This window comes from Excalfactoria chinensis, chromosome 3 (genome assembly GCF_039878825.1).
Source record: "Excalfactoria chinensis isolate bCotChi1 chromosome 3, bCotChi1.hap2, whole genome shotgun sequence".
Classification (NCBI taxonomy): Eukaryota; Metazoa; Chordata; class Aves; order Galliformes; family Phasianidae; genus Excalfactoria; species Excalfactoria chinensis.
The window spans coordinates 36,438,640-36,464,478 of record NC_092827.1 but is presented as its reverse complement, the minus strand read 5'-3'; the positions used below and the strand labels follow the sequence as shown (position 1 = coordinate 36,464,478).

General features: G+C 37.9%; 1 protein-coding gene across 3 annotated transcripts in view; it reads left to right on the top strand.

Annotated features, from left to right (window-relative positions):
• The window catches only part of MMS22L (MMS22 like, DNA repair protein), an 86,280-nt gene that overhangs the window by 49,801 nt on the left and 10,640 nt on the right, over positions 1–25,839 (top strand). For all 3 annotated transcript variants that reach the window (XM_072333617.1, XM_072333618.1, XM_072333619.1), the window contains exons 15-20: positions 12,032–12,222; positions 14,723–14,873; positions 18,568–18,710; positions 19,462–19,604; positions 19,718–19,877; positions 22,063–22,232. In XM_072333617.1, the coding sequence (XP_072189718.1) occupies positions 12,032–12,222; positions 14,723–14,873; positions 18,568–18,710; positions 19,462–19,604; positions 19,718–19,877; positions 22,063–22,232 (958 nt within the window). The remainder of the gene's footprint in view (positions 1–12,031; positions 12,223–14,722; positions 14,874–18,567; positions 18,711–19,461; positions 19,605–19,717; positions 19,878–22,062; positions 22,233–25,839) is intronic.

The window sequence follows — 25,839 nt, the reverse complement described above, 5'->3', positions numbered from 1 at the left end:
CCTAAATACATAAATTAAAAATAAAAATAAAAATGAAATTACGGAGTTATAATTTAAAGTTACAGAAATGTAATTGCAAGTTCTCAGTAGTTTTCTAGCAAATCTTTTATATTTATATATCTGCTCCTTGCAGCCAGGGATGATCACAGAATTCCCAATGATTCCTGTAAGCCCTTTCCATGCTGTGACAGGAAATACTTCATATGGTATTTGCTATCAGAGTACTTGATATGCTGTTATTCGTTTTGGTGGTAAGTGCTGTCAGTGGTCATTGAGTTGGGGCTTTTTCTTTTAAACTCCCCTCACACAATGAGATGTGCCCACAGATTGCCATGTGGATGAATGTCTTCCTCTTACAGAGGATGTTTCGGTTGTGCGAGGAACTTGTTTTGAGTCCTGCAACTTACAATTTGAGTCAGCACATGTGCCTCCCAGCCTGTTCCCAATCCACCTTGAAGAGAGCCCTTCCGAAAATGAGCAGCAGAGCCCGAGTCGTGTTTACTGTTGTGAAGTTTTGCATCTGGCAGGGGAATTTATTAGGGATTTTTGTGTTATGTTGATTGGAATTAATAGTAATTCTGGGACTGAGTATGCTGTCACTTGAGAAGATATTCTGGGATAGCTTAGGGTAACTTTCTGTCTAAATGTGTGTGTGTTCCAGTTTATACTGCCTCTGCATTAAGGATATAACAAAAACTGCAGTCTTAGCTCCCCCCCAGTACTGTACTGACATAAGGTAGCTTGGCTAAATACCACTGAAGGTAACAAAGGTATATTGCAATTGAGTTCAAATTAATTTCAGGGTTTTCCCAAGACTGTTCCTCAAGCTGAAATGTGAAGTAGTTAAATTGAATTTGCACAGGCTTAGTTGTCTCTGATGGTCTTCCAACCTCATCTTAGTTAAATGTGGTTAGGAAAAGAGAACAGAGAGAACAGTTGTTTGGCACAACTTTGCTAGGCTGGCTGAAGCATATATATTATTCCTTCTCAGTAGACCTAGCAAAAGTAGTCTAAAGGCTTACTGCTTGCATTTAAATTATGGTCATAACAACTTGTCATTTTGGTAATGTTGTTGCACCCTTTGAGAAGGGTTGAGGAGACAGGACTAACTGATATTCTGGAGCTCTGGATGTTTGGCTTTTCTTGGCCTTTGTGTTTTAGGGTTGTGTGTTCTTATATCTTTACTTTGTCTTTGAGCATAATAAAGATGTTGGGGATTTCTTGGTCTTGTGTGTTTTAAAAGTATTACTAAATACACTACGCAAACTGTCTGATGAACACAGGTTCTCTTATTACTCTGCTACTAGCTATAAAGAGGATTATATTAAACTCAGTAACCTCGCTGAAGCCCCTTTGTACATTGCTGCTATATTGATAATCTTCACATGATTCAACTGAAGTTGATAATCTTTTATTTGGTGCATTAACACTTCCCATTCCAGTGGAGGTGAGAGTCTTTTATATCAGCAGATGAGCTCTGTGACATTCAGATCAGTATTTTTACAAAGGCTGCTCTGAAAATAATGCCTCCTATTTTATTACGTTGGCCCATGACATCAGAGGTGGATGTTGGTGATATGGCAGTAGAGGCTGAACCTTCCCAACAGTATTCTTTTACATTTTGTTGACATGTGACAGATGGCAGCAGAGGGGCAATATGACAAAGTGACATCTGACATGGAAGTGCGTATGAAGCAAAGGAATGGAAATGAGTACCTCCGTGTGGAAAAAATGGCACCCAGTGACATTCATCAACAGCTGCTGAAGATCTGTGGAGACCTAACTGTGAATGTGAGCACAGCGAGGTGCTTGGTGGACAAGCCACGTTCTGGATGGACATGCACAGCTGTCACACCACAAAATGAAGAATCTTAGTCAACTTATCTGCATGAACTGGCAGATTGATACCAGACACCTGTGTATGGAGCCGAGCATCAGTTTCAGTGCTTTAGAAATGATAGTGGCAATGTTAGAATGTCACAAAGTTTGCACTAGGCGGGGCCCACAAATGCTCACACAAGAACACAAACACCATATACAAGATATGCAAGTTTGTCATGACCTACTGAACCAATACAAGCTTGAAGGTGACAGTTTCCTGTATCATATCATTACCAATGATGAGACATGGTATTACCACTAAAGCTGGAGACAAAATGATGTTCCACAGAGTGGTGACATGTGAATCTTCCACTGAAGAAAAGGTTCCAGACGGCCTCCAGCAGGTAAAATGATGTGCGCTGTCTGCTGGGATAGGAAAGCAGTGATCCTTCTGAACTTCCTGGAATCTGGACAGACCATCAACTCTGCCCATTACATTAGAACACTGGCTAAGCTGAAGGCTCAAACTTGCAGATTCAGGCCAGAGAAGATGACAACCTTTCTCCAGCAACACAATAGTGCCAGACCCCATACCAGTTTGTAGGCCATGGAGCACACAGCCAGCCTTGGCTGGACTGTCCTACCATGCCCACTGTATAGTCCAGATTTGATATCTTCCCATTTCCATCTGTTTGGGCCAATGAAGGGTGTGGGCAACATCTTCACAATAACACTGTCATAGCAGCTGTGAAACAGTGGGTCACCTCTGCTGCTGTTGAGTTTGGCATGCAGGCTCTTGCTCATTGCTGGTGAAAATGAATAGCTAATGGTGGTGACTGCTGAAAAATAGTTTTGTAGCTGAGGATTTGTTCAATCAAATAGTGTTACTGTGCTCTTCACATCTGTTGTATTTTTCATGAAATAAATAGGAGGCATTGTTTTTAGAGTGACCTACATATTAGTATGATCATGCAGATGTTACAGTGGGCATTTCTCCACCTGAACTTAGATAGAGTATACTCATCAAGCCTAACCATATCCTAAGAATATTCTGTGGTTGACTAAAGTGACTGTTACACTGTTTGATCACTGATAAAATAGTGAATGTTTTGGGAATTTACTATGGATTTCTTTTAGGAAGCAAATGCTTGAGAGTAATAAAAAAAAAAAAAAAATGTTTTCTAGCATTCTGCATCTAAATTCAAACAGTATTACATATGTGCAAGTAAATTACAAAAACAAAGTAAGATGTATTGAGAGTTTGTGTTTGTGATGAATACGGGCCTTTCCTCTGGAAAATCGTGCTTGAAAAATTATCAGGATGTGTTGCCCTACCTCCAGTAATGCGTATTATAGAATCATGTCTTTTGGTGACACTTGCTGGATTTACGGAATCCAGTCCATAGGGAGGATTGATTTTTCTTTTTCTCATTCCACAATTTTCTGTGCTATTTCTTTTCCAGATACTTGCTGTATCTTGTGATTTAATAAGATATGTTTGGAGTAGACTGCTGGCCCATTTGTCTATATATTTGTTGAGACCTACACCCAGCAGCAACAGATATGAATGCTTGTAAAAATTTTCCATGACAGCTTTCACTTGCATGTCACGATTATGGCATCTGTATGGTCTGGATCATTGCAAGTCTCACTGCATCCACAGTTGTCTGGGAGAGTCAGAAGGACAGGACAGGCTGTCGCATTCTCCGTGTCTTTCTTCCACCATATAGTGCATGGGGGAAAGGTCGAGGAAGGAAGAATGTGATCAAAGAAGTACTATAATAGAAGAGAGGAGAGATGGCTGTGCTTGGAGGTCATTTCATTTCTGTTTATTTATTTATTTATTCTTTCAGAGTTAAACTTGTCTGCATTTGCTGTCTGCCCACTGTTCTATATGAAGGATTTCCACATTTCTTCATATAATTCTTTCCCTGCTCTTTCATAAGTTTGGTGAATATCCCAAGTTACGTTTGAGAAATGAAACTTGGCTTTTGTCTTTGAATGACTTTAAGGGAAAAAGTAGTTGTCTACAATAGTTAGCTGTACTTAAACTTATTTGAAAATATTTGTATTTTATGAGATTTCCTATGTTTTGTAATTAAGCAGAGACATTTAGTTTAAGATACTCTCAGATAGTATTATTTTACTTAGAAAGGTGACATGAAGCTAAATTGATGCATGTGATTTGAATGTCATTGGGCTGCCTCTCATTGTTTGACTGAGTATGATCATCTGGATTTTTTATATACATTAATTACATTGCTTGTATAAACTGTCACATTTGAAGCTTCTTAACTATTGAGTCTGTTCTGTCCGTGAGCTACTAACAATAGGAATATAGTAGTTTTTTCTACTGAGATTTGAAGATTGATATAGTCAATGAAAAATTAGAATGGTTCTGTTTAAGCCTATTGTATGCTCTGGGAGAAAGTATGCAATCTGCTTCTGCTCAGGCACTGACTGTAGTAAATTGAAAGGTGAGGAAGAGGAGGCTGGAACTTGGAAGACTGCTGCTCACAAGTTGTCAGAGGCTTTCTGGCTCTGATGGCCTAGAGTAGCAGATCCAGTTGAACAGCAGCTCGTTTGACATGTGTAGCATATATTTTAAATCAGACCACTTTGAATGTTTTGATAGCATTTAAAAACATAAAACAAAGCTCTGGTGAAGAAATTAGTTGCCTGTAAATTAGTTGGTTTGCTAAGAGTTAGGCATGTATCTTATGGAGTGGAAATCAGAAGAACCAGAGTTAAGCACTTTAATTCCTTTTGAAAGCATATGGCAAGAAGTATTTCCAAAAAATCACCCCCCTGAATTTTGCCTCCTGTGTGGGGGTTTGCTTAATACCTACAGGAAATGACCACTGAAAGACTGAATCCCGTCTTTGTCTGCGGGGGCCCAGAATTGTCAAGAAGAGCTGCATTTTGTACTCACAACCACTGTGGAGTCCCAGTGCTGAAGCTGCATGCTTAAACAGGTAGTCCAAAGGATTACCTAGTAGTTAGGACATAATGCTGGAGCATGATGAGCTCTGCTTCTCATTTTAGGGTTTAGTGTTTTTTGTTTCTTTTTTCTTTTTACTATTCCCAGTGACGTAATGTAAAATTCACAGAGAAGCAGTGCTGGATCTCAAAAACAGTTTATCAAAATGATGCAGGTGATGCTTTGCTCCCCGAGGCTGTAACTCATTGATTGTTATATAATAAATGTGTGTTCAGGTTTTAAAATTAAGGCATCTACTTCTACGCCTTGCTTTTGTCGGCATGAGTTGGTCATCAGATTTCTGAGCTCCAGTAGATGGAGATGGTGGAGACAGCTCAGCTCAAGGCATTTGTGGACATTTAGGGGTATGCAGATGAATTCTAGGTGCTTTGGGAACTTCCAGGTCAAAATACAGTGCTCTGACTAGTAAGTGATCAGTTGAATTAAGATTCAGGCATTCAAGATCTCTTTGTGCCCTGATTTTTAACCCTTACATCTATCCGTCCCTCCTCTTGTCTCATCCAGCACATATGAACTCACTTTTTCTATGCTTCACATTGCTGTGCACAAATGGATGAATTAAGTCCTGGATGGTTCAGTTTTCAAAAGCATCCTTCTTCCCATTTTCCCTCACTCATCACACCAGTCACTGATATCTCACACACACACACAACTAGGCATATTATTCTGACATCTGTTTTGCAGTAAACATTTAAACACGCAGTTTATTTTGGATTATTGAAGCAGATTAAACTGTAGGAAGAACACTGAAACAATTTCATAAATACTGTGCTGATGGAGACACGTTAATGTTTGATTATATTTTATCATGGTTTTTGCAGTTCTGTTTGTACAGTCAGCATTGCAGTTCTGTGGTGGTGAGGATGCTGTCACTATGGTGTGCATGGTGCCAACACTTTCATTACGAACAATTTCTTTTTCTTCAAATATTACTTTTAACTGATGGGAAATGTTGGGTTTGGCCTTAAGTTTGTCATGTTGCTTATCCTTTCGAAACCTACTTTTTATTTCCCTAAAGGTGGGTTAAAATTCGGTATTTTTTATTTACTTAGTTATTTTAAGTTATCAGAGTGAAAGTGCTGCTGCTCGAGTATTAGGAAACTTCATAGAAATGTTGTACATATATTTTGCAGCTATGGAAACAACTTAAGTTGAGAGATCCTAATTTGAGGTAGGATTACTCTTGTCACATTGCTACTGCAGTCATACCAGTCTCAATATACTGTGTGCTGTATAAAAAGATATAAAAAGAACTTGTGTCCCAAAGAGCTTAGAAACAGATTTTAAAGAGGATTTGGATGTTTGAATTAGACTTATGTAGAATTTAGTCACCTGTCTTAATGCATGTTACACAGAAGCTGCCTAACGTGGAAGTATTTGGAAGTCTGCAGAGGACTCTATTTTAACCACTGAAGTTCCACTGGTACTTAAACTTCTAATGTGTGTGTGCCCAGAGACACTAAGGCTGTTTTCACAGACCTCCACTGTTTAGCAATCAGCTCAGACACTTTGAGATCATAAACTTGATGTTTTGGCACTTAAAATTCTTGTAAGTATGATATCAGTGCACCTTATAAACACTGATAACAAAGAGTTCAGCGTAAAGCTCTGCAACCCTACCCACTTGCATTCGAAAGAAGGTTCACCTTTTTATGTACTGGTTAAGCAGCGACATCAGTCACTGGTGATCTGGAAAAAGCTGAAAGCCTTTACTAAGAGTTTCGGAAATGTCATATTTGTGACTTTCCACCAGTATCTAAGCATAGTTGTGGTTAGGCTGGAGCACTTTCTTCCAGGGATGCCATTGTGCAACTACTGTACCAGTTCTTTGAATCCAGAATCATTTTGTGAATCTGCACACAGAAGCAGAATTACGTGGTTTGGTACTTCAAACGTGGAGATAGATGCTGACCAACAGGAAAGATATCATCATGTCTTTATTTAATCAGTTTGTATGATATAAGTTTGATATCACAGTTCTCAGTTGCAAGCTGTTAGTAATTTCTTTGCTTGGTTCCAGCTTTTCCCATATACTGGAGAAGTGTAGCTAATGAATTCCAGTCTCGTGCATTGGAAGCTGGTCTGTGTCTAAACTGAACATTATCGTGTTGAGTTACAAGTATCATAGAAGTGTTGGTTGGAACCTATGCAGGTCTCCAAGACCAACCTTCTGCTTGAAAATAGACTGTCACCTACGTTAGGTCACATCAGCCATGGCTTTGTCCAGCTAAGTCTCCAAAATCTCCAGAGATGGAGACTTGACTGCTTCTTGAGGTAACCAGGCACAATGCTGCACTGTTCTTATGGGTGGAAAGGATCTTCGTGATGCCACATCAGAACCCTGTGCCTTCTCCCCCAGATGGTTCAGATCAGTGACTTTGCCAGAACTTAACACTTTTTCATCTTGAGTTAGTTTCTACTGGAAACTTAGAAAAAAGGTGATGGGGAAGTTGGTGTGAATGTAGGGTGTCACTTGATAGAATTCCATGATACTGCATGAAAGCAGGCCTGAACCCAGGTGTGCCCACTTTCTCCTTGACTTTTTGGATGCTAGTCCACATTTAAACTAACTTTTTTTTTATCAAATGTGTATTAGAAAGTTATATACAAAAGTAATTAATGTTCTGTATAAGTGTGTTATTTCACACTATTTGTTACATTTTAAAACATGGCTTCAGAAATGTACATAAGTATGCAGTTTTCACTAAATATGAAGCACAGATACAGGTAAATTCTTTTGCACAAATTACTAAGTAGAACAGTGAGTTTGTCAGCATGAGATTTGTTGTCTGTACAGATCGATTAAATAAGTTCTGAGGTTGTGATTGTGTAACTATTGTGTAACTAAGTGGCATGACAGTCAACTATATGAATACCGATACCAAATTATTTTGATATATTGAGGGTGTGCAAGGATCTTTCTTGTCTTAATTCAGGATGGGACTAGTTAATGGGGATGTGTATGGCTTCTGCAGAAAACTTTCTTATGGTTTTATTCAGTATGAGAAGCTCCAGTTCTGGTGAAATGGAGAAGAAACGATAAAGTTACTAAAGAAACATTGATGCATTACAGCACTTGAAGAAAGTGAAAGTAGGTGAATAATTATGGACTAAATTCTGATACTCTGCATAGTAAATATTGCTTGTTCATTCAAGCTGAGTGAACTGCTGTCTAGCAGAGATCTCACAGTTGAGCATCTGTAGTAGCAGTGCAAATATTGAGTGTATCACTGCAGTAAAATTAATACACCCACAGAAAATGCGGCTGTATAGATTTCTACGGAAAAGCCCTTTTTTCTCCTCTTTGCAGTAGTGCCTTTTAATTTCTTTATGTTGACAAGTGAGGGAGGAAGGGCAGCAAAGGCAGCAAAAGCAGTCTTATGAAATGGAGTAGTGTCAATGTTGCCTCTTTTATTTTGGGTTTCAATAGTATCCTATTGAAAGAATCCCATTCCAGCATTAACTAACCTCCATATCTTTTCCATTTCTTATACTGAAATTTTCAAAGCTTCACCATTGCTGAAGAAGCCTCAGCTTCCCCCAGCCAGATCATTCACTTTAAATTCCTTGATGGCAACATTCAAGTAAGACATGATGTTTTTGCTGCTGGTATATCAGAACACAAAACTGCACTGGTAATCTTGAGGCAAAAAGAGACAGATTTTGTAAGGAAGGTCTCCAAGTTGAAGTGCTATTTCAGTCCATTGATCTGCAGAGAACAAGGGGGCTGTATTTTCCATTTTTCAAATCTAAGTGTGTTAATGCTTTGTTTCATTTTGCTTCTGCTGACTTCTCCTTGGAAGGACTGATGCTGGAAATTGAAATTCCAAACATCAAAGCCATTTATGATTTTGGAAATAGTCATACATCTCTACTCAGCCTGCCTTGATTTATCCAAGGGTGTTGGTTCTGTTAGTTTGGGTTTTTTTTGTTATTTCTTTGTTTCAGCATTCTAAGGTTATTCAGGTCTTCTGAAAGGACTTGCCTGAGTTTATTCTTAGCTGTTCATCTGGAATTTCTGGATACTGTGACTGGATTGGTGTGGTCTGGGAGCAGAGAAACTCAGCGTACTATCTGTGAAGAAAACAGTGCCTGTATCTGTGGTCTGGGAGCCTCTGAGAGTAGCAGCATGTGTCCCTGGTAGCACTTAGCAGGAAGAGAGAGAAGTTCTGTTAACATTGTACAGTTCTGAACCATTGCAGTTTGAATTAGTGCATAGAAACCAATGTGTAACCATAGCAGGTTATGGACTCATAGTGACTTGTTCCCATTACATATGCAGGCTTCAACATTTGGTGCATCTTGCTTCTCTAGTTTGACCCGAGGTTTCACTCAGTTTTAATAATCCAGGATTGAGGCAGCAAAGGCAGAGTTTATTTTTATAATGCTCATGTCCAGATAAATGGTTGCAATTCATTCTCCAGGTACAGGACTTAGAAAATAACCTTCTGCTGTTATATCTATACATCCAGCACAACCGTATTTCATGTAGCACAAACATTCCCTTATTTTATGAACCCAGGGTTTATATGATCTGATAGAAAAATGAAACAAAAAAGAAAAAAACACCACCACAGCTACTTCTTTTTTACAAAAATGGAAAATTCAGGATTCAAAACAAATAAGAAATTATGCCAAATTATTATCTTTGTAATGAGACAACTGGTGGCACCGGAGGTCTTAATGTAATAGAAAACCAAACGTATGCATTTTCAGAACATGGGTGATATTTTATGGTATGCTTGTCTAGTGTCAGAAAAATGTAGAAGTCTGAATAAAAACTAAAATTGTATTTGTATGCATTTTCATGGAATTAAATAAATTTACTCAATTGTAGAAGCCACTGGCCACACGAACCACAGCACGTATTGATGCTCCATCGATCCTAAGCATTTATGTTATTGCAAGCATTTGTGTAGGTTACTATGAATAAACATAAACACTGATTCGTACGTGTTGCCCTTCCACTGACACAGAGATGTATTACCTTACTTTGGAAGTCTGTACACCCTTCTACTTTGCATAGATGTCTAAAGGAGATGCAAGCCACCCTTCTTTGGAGAGACAGCTTAGAGGAGACAGAAAGGTCTTTCTGCAGTTTTACAGTTTAGTCTGAGTGTAAGTTGTGCAGAATTTAGTCTTGGAGGTTTGATTCTCTGCACCATGAGGAATCACGCTTTCCTTTCTTAAGAAAAGAACAGAGAATTCCTTTGTGCTTTTACTGTTTACCTTTCTTTGTTTAATGGACAACAGTATATTTTTAACTTGCTTTTCCAGTCCTTCTCTTGCTTATTCATTAACTGTCCTCTAGACCTCACAGTTTCTGCACCCTTTGTCCTTTTTTAATAAGAGAGACTCCCAAGGAAGTATTGCTTGGCTTTTATTACTAATCTCGCTTCTGTTTCAGTTCATGTTGACTTGGAGAATATACCTTGTAAATAGGAATACCAATGGACATGCTGAATATAATCCTCACTTTCTAAGCATAGATTGTTTTCATAGCATCCTTAAAGGGTAAGCTGTCTTACTATCCAAATATCATGACTGGGAAACTGAGGCTAAGAAAGGCTGTATGAATTTTGTGAAGCCACACAGGGAATAAATGATAGGCTTAGAATCTCCAGCTTCTGTTCTTTGTTTGGACTAATTCTGTCCCTCAGGAATACTTTTGATTCCGCCTAATGTTACATACCCTTCCATGTCTGTTAAATGTAGCTATTAAAAAAAGTAGTTGATTCTCAATTTTCTTACTGTTTGTCCAATTGAAACTAATGGATGCCCAAAGGCAGGCATGAGGTATCCTTACCTTTGACATCCAGCGTGTTTTATGTTTTCAACTACGTGTTAGGCAGAATTTTTGGATATTATTTTAGTATAATCAGATGCTTTTCTAATATCAACCCCTAGTAAGCGAAGGCCTTGCAGCCAGCCTACTCTTTATTTAAAATTATTCAATTCAGATGTTCTAATGAGTGCTGTGAGTTGTGTAATTCTTTTATAATTTTCCCACATTCCCAGGAGGGCACTGAGGGCTGGAGATTTTTGTTTTTGTTTATTTCAAATTAGGGTGAGCCCCAAAAGAATATCTAGGGGAACTGTTTGTTTGTGAAACTCCTGCGATTTCGACCACAGCAATTAAAGCAAATGCAATATAGTCTACAAATGTTAGTGTTAAGATAAGTCTGGATGCCTCTGCTGTTTGCCATAATCTTATAAATATCTTGACTCTGACTTTACAGTGCTGTTTATGGAATTTAATAAAGCAAATGTAATAATGCTGCCTGTGCTTTAATGCACAATCTCAATTGAGTTGACCAGAAGATAAATAGGAACAGGAATGATAGTGCATTCCTACGGATTGTTTTTAATAAGCATGTTATTTAGTTGATCAGCCCAGTGCCATAATGCCTCCTATCCTGCTCTACCAGACAAATTTATTAATGCTTCCCCCCAACCCCCATTTCTCTGGGAACATTGATTCCCTGCAGACATATCTCTATTAAACCTCTAGAAAGTCACAACTTCCAAATTAGATTAAGTAGCAGGAATGGTACTAGAAGAATCAAAGAAAATTGAGTGCGTTATTGAATTCATGCCACATTGTCTCAGGAAGAGATGGGAGTTATGTGTAGTGGTAACTTTTGTCCTTACTGTACTAACAAAGCTGTGGGCATTGCTGTCAAACCTAATTGTCTGCAGCACATCAGGGTAAAATGAATCTTTTCCCTTATCAAAACTTGTATCTAGTGAGGTTTTACAAATGAGAAATAGGCTTCCAAAGGAAGCCTTACAATTGATCAAAATCATTTGCCATTATTTGCTGCGCACAACACTACCCGAAAACCTGACTGGCAACAATTTTAAAGAGCAGCTGGCGTTGGATAGTAAGCAGACTTTCCTGTCATGCTAGCAGTTGCAAAATGCAGATATTCATTTTAAAACTGCCTATTCCTCATTTTGATCTGACATATTAAAAAGCATATAATTAATGGTTGACATTAGTAATTAACATTAACTTTATGGTGCTTAATATGCCATCGTTCATCCATCAAATAACCGGTATGCATAATGCTTTGGCATAAAGGTTTTAATTTCACAAATGATTTTTCAGTTCTCAGTCTCTGCCGTTTAAAGTAGTTGTAAATGCATTTTTAAAAGATCTGCATTTCTCATTTATTGAATGTAAACATTGTTTTTGTTTCTCCCTAGGAGTGTGCACAAACGTGTAAGCCAGGGACTTCAACCAGGGAATGCAGACTCAAGCGCTCAGCTCCCATTAGTGGCTAAAGAGCACCACCTTGCTGTCGCCAGTGCTCTCTGGAAAAATTTCTTTCCCTATTTGAAGAGTCAGAGAATGTCGCAAACGCCACCTTCCCCTCAGCTCGCTGATACAGCTGCAGGTTAGCACTGACCCTCCATGCAAGCACTGGATTTTTTGCAATGTTCCGGGTCACAAACTTAAAAGGATTTTACATTGGGGTGTTTCTGCTTCCATGTATTAATATATATAATTACAAGAAATTTGACTATGCTAAATATTTTGACAAGAACAAATAATGTAGTGTTGAATTAGCTGATAGAATACAACCAGACTGAGAACTCCAAAGGACTTTGAAGCCATACAAGCCTGACATTCTTTTCTTCTAGTCACAGACCACAAACACCACAGCAAATGCTATGCAATAACAATGGGAATAACTTATTTCACTGTATCTAGAACTTATATCTTTTTTTGCAGAATCTTAAATTTGTGTTGACTGTTCCCTTCATTATGCGTGTGATCCAGTCAGTTTTTTGTATATTTTACATCTGAAGACAGTTTTTAAAAGGTTGATTAAATGATTGGTGTTTTTTTGCTGTACCTTTATGGGCATGTCACAGTCATAAAACTGTTTCATAATTCAGTTTAATTTTTCATTTTGCCTGCACCAAGGAGTTAATCTTGAAAGACAGTATTCTATACGTAAGTGTACTCAATGTGCGGCAGGAAAATCAGCATGTCATTGAATAAAATAAAAATATCTCATTTTCATCTTTACTGTCAGCAGTTAGCATTGTATTCTGCAGTTATAGTTATCTTCTATCCATTTAGCTAAAATAGAGAGCTTTTAGAAAAATGTGTTGTTTCTTTCACCTCATCATGATATGAATTAGCTTAAGATAAGCTCTGAAGCACTGATTTGGCAACAGAAACATGAAAAGACCCTTCATTTGATGCAGCTCTGCAGTAGTTAGTAGGTGACTTTAATGAAGGAGGCAGCATGCAGTGGTAGTGGTCTCATGCTGCTGAACATTTATAGAAAATAGCAATACAAATCAAAGGAAGAGGTTGTTAGTGTCATAACTTTCATTCGTTCCCTACAGTGTTACTTCTTTTTATTTTATATTAACACAGTGAAATAGAAAGAAGAGCAGCCTGCTATAAACTCTGCTTAGAAGTAGTGGAGTGCAGTTGTGACCTGCTTTATAGAGATGCGCCAGGCAGTACTACTCAGGATAAGGCAAACCCTTTCCACACTGTGTGAGCTTCTTGCCTTAGAAGATGCAGCCCAGAGGAGAGACCAGCTGTCATAGCTCTCCTGCTCCCCCTGCCAGGCAAATAGCCTGAGACTCACATTATTATTTTTGTCTTCCTTTTCTCTCTCACCGATGTTGTGGCTGATGTCACAGAAACAATGTGATAGCCTGGGAGAAGACTGGCACAAATTGCTTCCTTGCCTAAAGTAGGGTGGGGACTTAGTCTGACTTCCTTTCTCATTCCAAAGCGCATAAGGAAATGTGAAGTCCTTCATAGCTTAAGATAAACCATCCCTACACCATTAATTACAACACCCTTATTGTTGATGATAAAAACCAACCATTTTTTTTTTAGTCAAAATCAAAACTGACTTCTCCATGCATGCAGTTTTGTAAATAATTATCTTAATTTATTAATATTATATTGATACTTCATTAGTATTGGAAAATTTGGTGAATAGTGAGCCTGTTATTTTGGTGCCCTCCAAAGTAGGTTTCCAAACTTATTTGATGTTACTCACTTGCTATTATGTAGTAACTCCTCAACATCTCAGATTACATTTGTTACTTCCAGCATAAAAATGGTACCATAGAAACTTTCATGCTGGCAGTGCTGGCTATAGATTCCATAGTAAATCTAGTAGGAACAGCAGAAGGTTATGTTATATTAACCAAAGTAGTACTACCCTTTCTAGGTCTGTAGCTTCTACTGATTAATCCTTTCTAAATACAGTTCTCCCCTGCAAGAGGCGTGTAAAAGTATATGAAACTAAACCGTGTAGAACTACATTAGTACTTTCGTGTACAAGGGACATAGTGGTGAAGCTATACTTCCCATATAGAGACTGCTACATTTTTCCCATGCATATGCATGCTGTAATACTATAATGAAATGGAAAGTACCATGATAATAGTCAGGTAAGAATATCTTTGGCTACAGCAAATGAGATTGAGCCCACATGCATCAGATACAGAAATAAAGGAAAAGAGCTGCTTACCTTTGGAAAATCTCCAGCAAGATGTATCCTTACCTCCTCTACCAACACTTAAATGAGGTCTGGAAAGGGGTGGATCCTGACTCCACACCTTCCAGTCACTCCAGTGCATTGCATGTACTTGAGTTCCCCTGGGTTGGCCCTGCCTTCCTACCAGGTGCAGTCATTGTTTCAGGTCATGACTTTGCATTTCCACTACAAATGTTATCCATTCCAGTAGTTGCCCAGTGCTAATCAAGATTTCCAGTACTTCTGGAAATGCACGTTATTATTTGTAATTAACTTTGAATCTTTTGTGTGTGTGTGTGTGTGTGTTTCATTTTCTGTAAAAAGGGAATGTACTGATAAACTATTAACACAGTACTATGTTTTCCTCTTTTTAAATCAGGTTTTGCACTGTTGGCATTAGATATACCCAGCAAAGCTCTATCAGATCTTCAGCCACAACCTGTTCTATCAATGATGCAGCTGTTTGGATGGGATGATATGGTGTGGCCTCACCTGGTGTCTAGATATCTGAGTCACCTAATTCAGAACAGGTGAAAAATTGCAACTACTTGTTCTTTCAAGTTCTTCTAATACTTTCTCATTCAAAACTTGGCAAATTGTTGTTTCAAACAGCAACATTTCATTAAGTTGACTCAGCTTCTAAATGTCTTTTGAAGTTCTAAATTTCTTGAAAGTATTGTATCTTCTTGGAATTCAATGCCATGTAGTAGGTGTTAGTTGTGTTGGTTGGATTTCTTGTTTGTTTTTGCATATAAATAGTTTAAGACGCTCAAAATATGTCAGGACAATAGGTAACAATGAGATTGGCAAAATGTTAGCCTCCTGACCCAGCTGTGCTTTAATTTGAAACTCAGTAAATTCTTAAATTTCTTGTTAAAAGTACTGGTCTTATTCTTCTTATACCATTTACATTTAACAGAAAAACTTAAATCTTATTCTAATAAGTTGAAATAGACATTAATGCAGAAGTCTGAAGACACTATGTAGTTAATGTTAATATTAAAATGTCTTGATTTCTTTTAAATGAGGAAGTTCTGCAGGCAGCTGAGGAGGAGGGATTGAATAGTATTGAAAATATAAGGAAAATGATTGTCAGAAAATGCATGCATTAAAACTTTCTTTTTCACAAGCTTGAAACACTTTCTGAACACATATTAATGTTCATGGAGCTCTGGTTTCTGAGACCTGCTAAATGAATGCTTTAAATTAAATAATGGGATAAGAAAATTGATCACATTCATATGTTTTACATACCAATGATGAATTTTAACAGAATTGCTTAGGTGTTGGAAGGAACCTGTACAGCTCAAATAGTCTAACTGGTCCCGTTATCTGCTTGAGTAGGGTCAGCTAGAACAGATTCCCCAGGACTGTATACTGTTAGAATTTTATATAGCTGAGAAATTTTACTTCCCTTAAAAGACCCATGTAAGCCTATGATGGATGTTTTTGGGTAGTATTTGTTTTCATAGTGTATTCCTCTGTTACTGAGTCAGGCTTTGGAAACAGAGGTGAGAGATGAGAGAGTGAATGCGTCTTTGCCTCTTTGTCTCACTCTAAAGTGAAAAATGTTACTTGTTTTTTGGGGTGAACTGGTTGAGCAGTTAGAATACTTGTGCAAGAACTGAGAAGACCGATGGTGAGTCTTGGACTCCAAAGATGTTTGAACTTCTATTTCCAAGTGCCAGTTTAAGAATGAAAGGCTCTTGCCTTTCTTCTTGTGGGTTGTGCCATGGAGTAAGTGAGAATGTTATTATGTTCACGGATCCATTTCAAGAAAACCCAATGGAAATAATAATGGTTTCATAGTTCAGTGGTGATGGATATGTCTTCCGCTTACATGTGTGTATATTCTCTCCTTTTGGTTCCCTGTCATTTGTTCTCATTCTGTCTTTCTCATTTTTTTCTTTCGGAGTCTGTCTTGCTTCTTTCTTGAAATCTCCCATTGGGAGCATGGGGCATAAAGCCCTTGCACCAAGGCACATATTTTTGCCTGCAAGCAAAGGTTACAATTGCCAAACGTCAAGGAGAATTGTCAAAATTGTCCAGCAAGGTAACAATTGGAGTATCAGAGCCTAGAATATAAACATTCCTGCTTCATCAGCAGAGCTACTGGGAGCTCGTAATTCCTTGTGAAAGAACAACTTTATTTGATAGAATTTAGCAGATGTATTGAACTCTAAACACTGTCATTTTCTTGTATGCTAATGAGGCAGCTTTTCTTTTATTTATTTATTTATTTATTTTTGCAGTGTGCTTCAAGTACTTACTTACCTTAGGCAGTTGTAGAGCAAAAAGTTATCAAAGTGTCTCAAGTGCTGGAATCTTAAGACTTCATGGTTACTGTGCTGTGATAATTTTCACATCAAACATTCTCAGTTAAAAAGTAAAAAGATTATTTTGTTGCTGAGGCTGTTATACACCCTGCAAGCTCAGCCTAGTCTCTTTCAGATGGAAGCTCTGTTTTGCCTATCAGCTACTTCAGTGTTGATAATAAAAGCTCCAATGGGCAAGCTGTGCCCTTGGGAACATGTGCACAAGCTTTGGTATTTCTACTGCAGTAGTGCTTAAAGTTCCTCTCCCAATCAGTGTTGTGTAGTACATGGTAGTATTAGAACAGATTTAAATTATCTTCAAGCACGTGCATAAGCTCATTGATTTAAAAGAACCACTCATCGTGCCTATAGCAGGTGGTTCCTGTTCTTTTCGTTCTGAAGGAGTGGGAACGTATTTCTCTCCAGCTTCAGGAAGATGCCTCAGTGGCCTACCTGCAAAGACGTAACAGAAGTAGGGATGCATCTGCAGCAGAGAGTGTTTTTGTAATCCTCTGAGTCCACAGAGACCAGCTGCGTGCATCCAAATTATGTAAGGGTTATGTTGGATTTTTTTGTTGTTTACACATATCACAGGCATCCTGGTGGTTTTTGTTTTGGCAATGGAATTTAATTTTCAAACTTGTATTTTTTGGCTCTTGTTTGCGTTTGTTCTCCTCTTTCAGCAGGGATGTGCAGACAAAATGTACAGTTGTTGTTGCTTTTAACAAAGTAACGAAGAAACGAATAAAACCTTTATTAATGATGTTCTGTGAGAAGCAGAATCCAGTTTGACTTCCACAGGTCCATCTGGACTCCCTGTTGCAAGCCTGAATAAAAATTCAGTAGAAAATAAGTAGATTTATATGTACATATATCAAGAAAATACAAGCATTTTTCATTAAAGTCAAAGCAGCTTGGACTGACTGGGGAAGAATCTCTCAAAGAAAAATGTTTAGCTATTTCCAAGAAATTTCGGTGACCTGAAGCACACGAGGAGCTCATCTGGGAGGAATTGCAAACGGGCTGTAGAACAGATCTGCTGTCCATTAGCAAAGAGGTTCTGCAGAGTTAATTATACGGGACTGATGTACTTAGGAAAAAGTCAGCAGCTCCTCACGGTGGTAAGGCAAATAGAATTTTGGCAATCCTGACCAGCTGAGTAGCGTGGTTGCACACTGAGTGCTGATGGTGCCATTGATTCCAGCCTGTCTCTTGTCTGGAAGAGCAAGAGTGAATGATTGAAAGTATTTACAGCAAGTTTGCTGTGTGTGTGAATACATACATAAATATATACATATATACATTTTCAAGTGTACATCAATATGGCAGTTTCCTCTCTCATCTCCTTTTTATGTTTTCTTCTCTTATCTAACAGAACCTATCCTTGTTTTCTAAAGGAGATCTTTTTTACGTTACATGTAGTTGGGACTGAGCAGACTTCAGAGTGGTTTGGAGTACCTGAGCTAGCTTTCTGTGGAAGACTGGGATAGTTTAAGCAGCATCAGTGTGAAGTTCTAACCTGATTCAGATAAAACTGCTTTGTGTTGATTTCTGGCAGTTCAGATAGAACTGTGAAATTATCTGTTGTTGGAATAAGACATTCCACACTGTGTGAATTTTCTTCTCCCTCTGTTTTGTTTAATGTAGAGGAAACGTGAATGCATTTGTCTGTGTGCTTTTACGTTCCTATGTGTGGCATTACAGGTTGTATTGTTTTATCTCTTTTTAGGCATTGGGGTATTGTGAGCAAAATCCCCAGAGCGCATAGAAGGAATGTCAGTTTGCATTTTCTGTTACTTTATTTCTAATTGTGTGTTTCTATACATGGAGAGCCAAATGAGACACTCTGCCACCTTTTCAAATACTTCTAGTAATCTCTTTACCTTTTTACCCTCTGCTACCGATGCAGTGCACTGTGTGAAGCTTTTTCCAGTATGGGATTCACATCCTATGAAGCTTTGACGGTGCGTTCTTGGTTTCGATGTGTTTTGCAAATGTTCATAGATCAACCCAGTGCTACGCTGGCCAAGACAGATGCTGAGCGAGCAGTTGGTAAGTGTTCACATTTCCCTAATGTTTGCTGTAACAATTCTATATTGCAAAACTGGCAGACATTTTCAGCTAATTACAAAATGTATTTTTGTTTGTATTCCTTGTCTTTTACCTAATTGCAAACTGTGTTTCTTTGCGCTGCTTGTGCTATTTATTGATGGCTTGCCTGCTCTGCATATGACAAATTTATCACAAACAAAGATAAAAGAGCTTGTTTCCTTGGAAGCAAAGAACAAAAACTTGCTCCCAAGGAGACAAGCTATTTTTCCCCCATGGAGACCAAAAAAAAAAGTGCAAATCTGAAGTTAATAGTTGGAAATCATGCTGTGAACCCCCTAAAAGAAAAACTAAAAAAATGTCCAATTGCAAGTAATTTTTTCCTGTTTTATATTGAATATTTTGCTGTCTTAGAGCAATACTCCATTTTTTTTCTACAAAACATTGCAGTTCTAATTATCTGTAGAAAGCATCTTACAGCAACTACTTTTACACACATTTTGTAGATTTCCAAGAAAACCATTAGGAAAATGAAGGACTTGGTTGTCCATCTTTAATATTCTTCATTCTTGTGGATCTGTATTAGAAATGTAACTACTTCAGATACGCATTCTTTGTCAAGAAAAATGCCGTCAGTTGCAGAATCCATATTTTAGATGCTTTAAAATCATGTTTCCCTTTATGATTTTGTGACTAAAATAGAAAAGCATAACTGTGTGATCTGTTTACTGCTGTGCTCTCTTGTAACAACCAGAGAAAGCCTATATGGAACAACTGACTGAAATGACAAGACTGATTTTTAAACTCAAAGAAGTAGAAAGCATTCTCTCAAGGGCTCGTGTTGAAGAACCAGTTTTGAAGCAAGATCCGAAAAATGCTCTTGTCCAATTCATTAAGGTATTGAATATCTTTATGTTAGTTCATGGTGCAACTTAAGTGAAAAGGAATTATATATTAGCCTTGCTTTGTGTGTACAAAAAGAAATCATTTTGATGTTTTTGTTTTCCCAGGCTGTCGGTAAAACTTACAGTGGCCTTCAGACACTCCCTGAGAAATCTGCCATGGTACTGAAGGCCCTGGAGTATTTAGGTGATGTATTAAAGTATGTAAAACCTTATCTGAAGGCAAAAGGGCCTCCAGAAGGCCTGCAACTTGCATATTGGATCATAGGTAATTATTTTGTGACCTTTTCCCTTTTAGGAAGCCGTTTTGTAAGGAAACGGTAACATGTGATGCTTAATACTTCTGGTTTTTGTACTGTCCATCTAATGGTCTAAAAAAGCAAAGTCACCGAGATGTTGCAGTTAAATACTTTACTTTCTTTCACTGATTTTCTTTGGTTTTTAATCCTGATGCTGTGAATTCAAACTTCCTTGCAATTTTTTAAAAATTATCCCTGCAAATCAGTGTTTTCCAAATCAAGATGTTTTAACATCTTTTGCTACCAAAAACCACTTCTTTTACCCAAACAAAATCAGAAACAGTAAGTCACTTAAGCAGTACTGCAATACAACATCATATTCACTGGAGCAGTGATAGCAGTTGGGTCTGCTTAAGTAAACTGGGGATCATGTATATATCCTTTTATTACTCCTTATGTACAGCTTGTGCTTTCTTAAAACTCCAATTCTACTGTTTTTCATTAAAATGTAGAAATACTGATAGGATGAGAAAATAAGAAAGCTGTTTGTTTTGAGTGAATGTGTTGGATTCTCATCCACTTACCTTTAGAATTAGGGGAAACCTTAATTCAGCTTAAAGTCAAAGGTAATGATTTGCATGCACATACATATATATATCATTACTAAAAGGAGGAGAACATAAAGCACTACTGCCATGCAGAAGCTGCATAAAATGTAATGGAATTTCAGTTTTGTTAAAGTACTTTACTTTTCTGTTGCAAGATACTTGTATTTTGAAATGATTAATGTTCAGCCATGCTGTTGTGCACAGGAATTTGTCCTTCCTTCTTAGATAAGGAAAAAAGAAGATTCTAAAAAGGCTTAAGAACATATTTTAGTGTATTTCAATCACTGCTTAGCATGCTGAGCTCATTAAATTGTAAGGACAAAGCAAGATTCAGAATAAATCAAGAATCTTCTCACTTGTGCTTACTGTACATGTCAGATTGTGTCTTCTACTGTCCCATACATCATGGCAAGGATAACAGGAGGAGTACTTTTAGCCAAAATAAGCGTGTATCTTTCAAAACAGGAAGCTCAGACGACGTTATTAGATGTACTGTTAAATGGTCATTCTCTTCCTCTATGATTGATCGTGGTGCTTTCTCTCACTCCACAAGATTAATGTTGTTTTGTGTTGTTTTTAGAGATGGTAACAAATAAGTTTGTAGATTCTAACAGCCTACTTTGTTCTCTCGCTAATTTCAAAGTCTTCAACGTATTTTCATGGAGTTTCCTCCCAGCAATGTTTTGTGTCTTCTAATCAAAGACTGTCTTAAGAATGTTTGTAAAAACTACTACGTAGGAATCTGCTTAATGAGACACCTTATTTTATTTCATCTGTATTTTTACACTCTTGAGCATATTGTTATTTTCTTAAAATTTCATATCATCTGTTACAAATGCATTTAGTGAAGCAAGGTTATTTACATGCCAGCACCTTTTAACTGTTTGGGTTCTGTTGTGTTTTTTTTTCTTTTATGAATTAAAAAAAATATATAAATCTTAAAACATTCTCGAAGCTGTGCAAGTGATACATTAATGTGTAGAAAATGTGTCATCTGAGGCTCTCATTTTTTGTTCTTGGCCTACGCCGATCTGGAGAGAGTACTCATTCAATGGAGTCAGGTGGCCTTCATTCTGTTAATCTGCCAAATTAAATGCATTAAATACTATTGGGAAGATGTTTAATGTTTTCCTAGCATCAAATGAATGAGTAGCTGCTGAGGTGGCCACACTGTTGTTAGAAATATGAGTGGAAGGCAAAGGCAGTGCTTCCAGTGTGATCAGTGCACGTGGTAAGGTCTGCGTGATCTGAGTGTACACCTGCTGATTGCAGAGCGTTATGTACCCAGGTTAGCTGTTTTTTCTGCAGGGCTGTGAGAGGCTGTCCTTTTTTAGCTTTACTGTACTTTTCCTAAAACAGATTCACTTGCATCACATCTTGTAATTTATTGAAACAGCCTGATGTTGGTGAACAGGAAATGGACTTTTTCTTCAGTGTGCTTTTTCTAAGGCAATACCATGCAAATAGTACATGAGAATGAGACAGTTGCTGTTGTTATTCTTGGATGACCTATTCAACATACTTTCTTTCTTCCTTTTTAGGCTTTCTTAGCTTTTGTTTTCCTAACTGTAAATTGCATTGGATTTTCTTGATTCTCTTTCTGCAGGATGTCTTGTAAAATTCTGGGCACCAATACTGGCCACTTCCAAAGCACAGCAACTCCTGTTCCGCATCATAGATTGCTTGCTGCTACCTCATTCAGTGTTGCAGCAGGACAAAGAGCTGCCTGGGGCTTTACTGTCCGCCATTCAGGAAAGCCTACACCTTTATCTTCAGGTAAATATGAGAAGTCTATTATCAGCAGACAAATGTAGCTTTAGGAAAAGATTCATGGATTCATGCAGCAGAGGAGATTTTCTTTTTTTCTTTTTTTTTTTTTTTTGTCCTGTAATCTAACAAGTGTTGACTGAATTTAAAGAAGCATCAAGAGAAGATTTTTCTTCTTGAGAAATTTGAAGGAGAATTGCCACCCCATTGGCTTTCCTGTCATTGCATGAAGCTATGCTGAGGAACACTCTAGAAGCTGCTGTTCTGCTTGCTGCAAATAGAGGCTCTTAGCCAACCTGCTGTTGATGCTGTGTCTCATGTAAGAGATTTCTGAAAGACTGAATCATGATATATAGCAAGACACTTGTTGAGATGACAGAGGAAAGCAATGCTTTAAATCGTCCTTGATTTTGCTAACTGTAGATAATTAAATATGAGCTACTCTATTTTTCTTTGCTCTTAGTAACAAAAGACAACCCTCTGCATATCATGGCACTGTTTTATCTTAATAGTTTGAGGGTACGTTTTTCTGAAACAAATGCCTTTTCTACTGCTTATGCTAACGTGAGTCAAGATTTGCATCTTCTTGTTCCTCCCATTCTTCCTTCAACTTACATTACGCTCCTGAAAGGCTTGTTGTGTTGTGGAAAGGGATTAATTCCTGTGAGTGAGGAAAAGGATGTATTTTCAAACTAAGTCAGCACATTTAGCCTTGTAAAACCTTGCTTTCTTTTTTTTTTTTTTTCTTCCTTTTTCCCTTCCCTCCTAATATTCATTTGGACTGTAATTCTAAGTGATTAGTTACAGGATTGTATTGTGAAACAATGCAGTGGTGACTTTGTAAACATCCCTTGGATTTATTTCCTTTTTCGAAAGTTGCATTATGATTGATCACGTCATATGGAAATGAATACAACTGTATGATGGTGTGCAGACATGACTTGCTTTTCTGCTCTTTAGGTATTTTCAGAAGGTATATATACACGTAGGACCATCTGGACACTGGTGTTACCACAGAGTGACTGTATGCTTGCTAACTGAGTATTTTAGACAGAGAGTGCTGTTCCTCTGTAGTCTGCACATACTGATGTAGTTTTAATCATAGAATCATCATAGAATCACAAGATTGGGAAGGACCTATAAGATCATCTAGTCCAACCATCTTCCCTTTACCATACCTGCAGAAAAACCACTAAACCATATCTCCTAGCTCCCTATCCAGATGCCTCTTGAACACTGCCAGGGATGGTGACTCCACCACCTCCCCAGGCAGGCCATTCCAGTGCCTGACCACTCTCCGAGAGAAAAAGTTCCTTCTTATGTCCAGTCTAAACCTCATCTTGTGGCCATTTCCTCGGGTCCTGTTTGTTGCTTGGGAGAAGAGGCCAAGCCCCTCCTCATCACAACCTCCCTTCAGGAAGTCATAGAGTGCAATGAGGTCTCCCCTGAGCCTCCACTTCTCAAGGCTAAACAATCCCAGCTCCCTGAGCTGCTCCTCATAAGACTTGTGCTCCAGACCCCTCACAAGTTTTGTTACCACTCAAGTTGGTTTTGAAGTCCAAGTGCTGTAGACCTTTGTTTCCTGTTTTCTCTGTCAGTCTCTGAATTTCTGACCCCACTGTGGGCCTCTTCAGCAATCTACTGCTCAGTCCATGTGCTTTCAGGCCAAGCTAAATTATCTTATAGATCTGAGCTAGTTAGACAGTGCTGTTCTTAGAAAACTAGAAATTATTTTGATAAACACTTTGAAGGGGAGAACAAAGAGAAAAAGACTTATTTTTTTCTATTTCAATATTGAACTTTAAACTCTATTAATTTTTTTCTATTTACATGGTTCCAACATTTTAAAAATGCTACAGACTTCTGCATCCAGTCAGCAATGCTTCCTTACCCTTTATGTGAGAAACTTAAGGTTAACGTAAAATGAAAAATATCTCAATATCAGTTATGAAACTTATTCTCTAGGGTTGCTTCTGAGCTCTTTTGAGTTCAAACAAGTTCTAGGGACTCTTGACTTCTTAAGTAACAATATCACAATTGGCTTAAGCTGAGCTGACTTAAGGATAAATTCCTTCTGTTTCACCCCATGTGCATTCCCATTAAATTTGCTTAATGATTTTGTGAGTGGGGGATGACTCAACTGCGTGAGTTCATGCAACTACTAAAAATCTCTGCATAAATAAATGAATGAATCAGCCATGTCAGGAAAGCGATAAAACAGTATATGTACGAGCATGTAACCATGCTAGGAGGAAACACAGAGAAAACGCATCTTCTGGGAGAAACTCTCTTAATTAACTTAAGTTACTGGTGAAATATTTAATCAGACTGTCATTAAGAGGCTACCCTGTGTCCAGTGCCCTTTCATGGAGGTAGAAAGCAGTATTCTAGTGCAAGAGTCCTAATTCTCTTTTAAACTGTTTTTTTTTTTTGGGGGGGGTTGTTTGTTTTTGCCTATGGGGCTACTATATCAATATTACTACTTTCATTGTGCACCATCTGTTTTGATAATATTTTATGACCTAGAAAAGATTTTTCCTAGAATCACAGAATGATTTGAGTTGGAAAGGACCTCTAAAGACCAAGACTGTCTAATTCTCCTCCCAGCCCTCCATGGGCAGAGATGGTTCCCACCAGGTCAAGTTGGGATATAAAATCCAAATTGTCTTTGGAGTTGTTTAGGTGACACATTTCAAAAAGACAAACATGGAAGAACAAGAATGAGCAATCACTTCATAATTTCATAAGACTGTTTGTAATTGTGTGATAATGAGGCATATAAAATCTATCATGTGGTATTTTGCCTTTGTTTATACAAAACAAACAAACACAGTTGATTTGTGTGATAGTAGGCTGTTGAAACCTATTACTCAAAATATCTGTGATGGATTTCTTGGAGAATGCTTTGGAGGAGTTTTGACACATGTTTACCAGTAATACGGGAAAGAACTGGAGCATAAAACTTATTCTAGAGAAGAAATAATAGTTTAAATACATCTTGCAGATTATGGCGTAGGTGCATGTAATAAGCATAATATACATAGTAATGAGCTAGATTTATCACTGTTAATCCTGTCCAAATACAGAAGATGGTTTACTTCTATCTGAATACAGGAGAGTGGTAAAAGATCTTCATTTTAAGTAGTGCTTGGCACATACATTTTCCAGTGATTTTAATGGGCCTGTGCAGGCTCAGCATTTGTCAGAGTTCAGACTTTAAAAGGCCTCCTGCAAGCCACATCTGTGGTCTGATATTTGAGTAAGCTTATTAATACATCTTGTGAATTATAGTATGTGTTTAATAGGAATTGTACAACATTAATTGGTGAACAGCAGATTTATTCCAACAGCAGGACTGATATTATAAGTCATCATTAGGTAGCTTGGCATTTCTGCAGTGAATAGTTCCAGTAATCCATACTAATCGGTTCTTCGCTCTCCACAGGTGATTTACAGATATATGGATAAATCAGAAGAGAGGCAGCTCTGGCTACAAAAGGTTCCTGCAGTGAGCATACACAGGAATCAGTTGCCTTTCTGTTGAAATGAGGAGCAGATGTTGTCATGCTCCTCTACTCCTCTTAGAATGTCCTTTGGTTTTTGGTGGGGTTTTGTT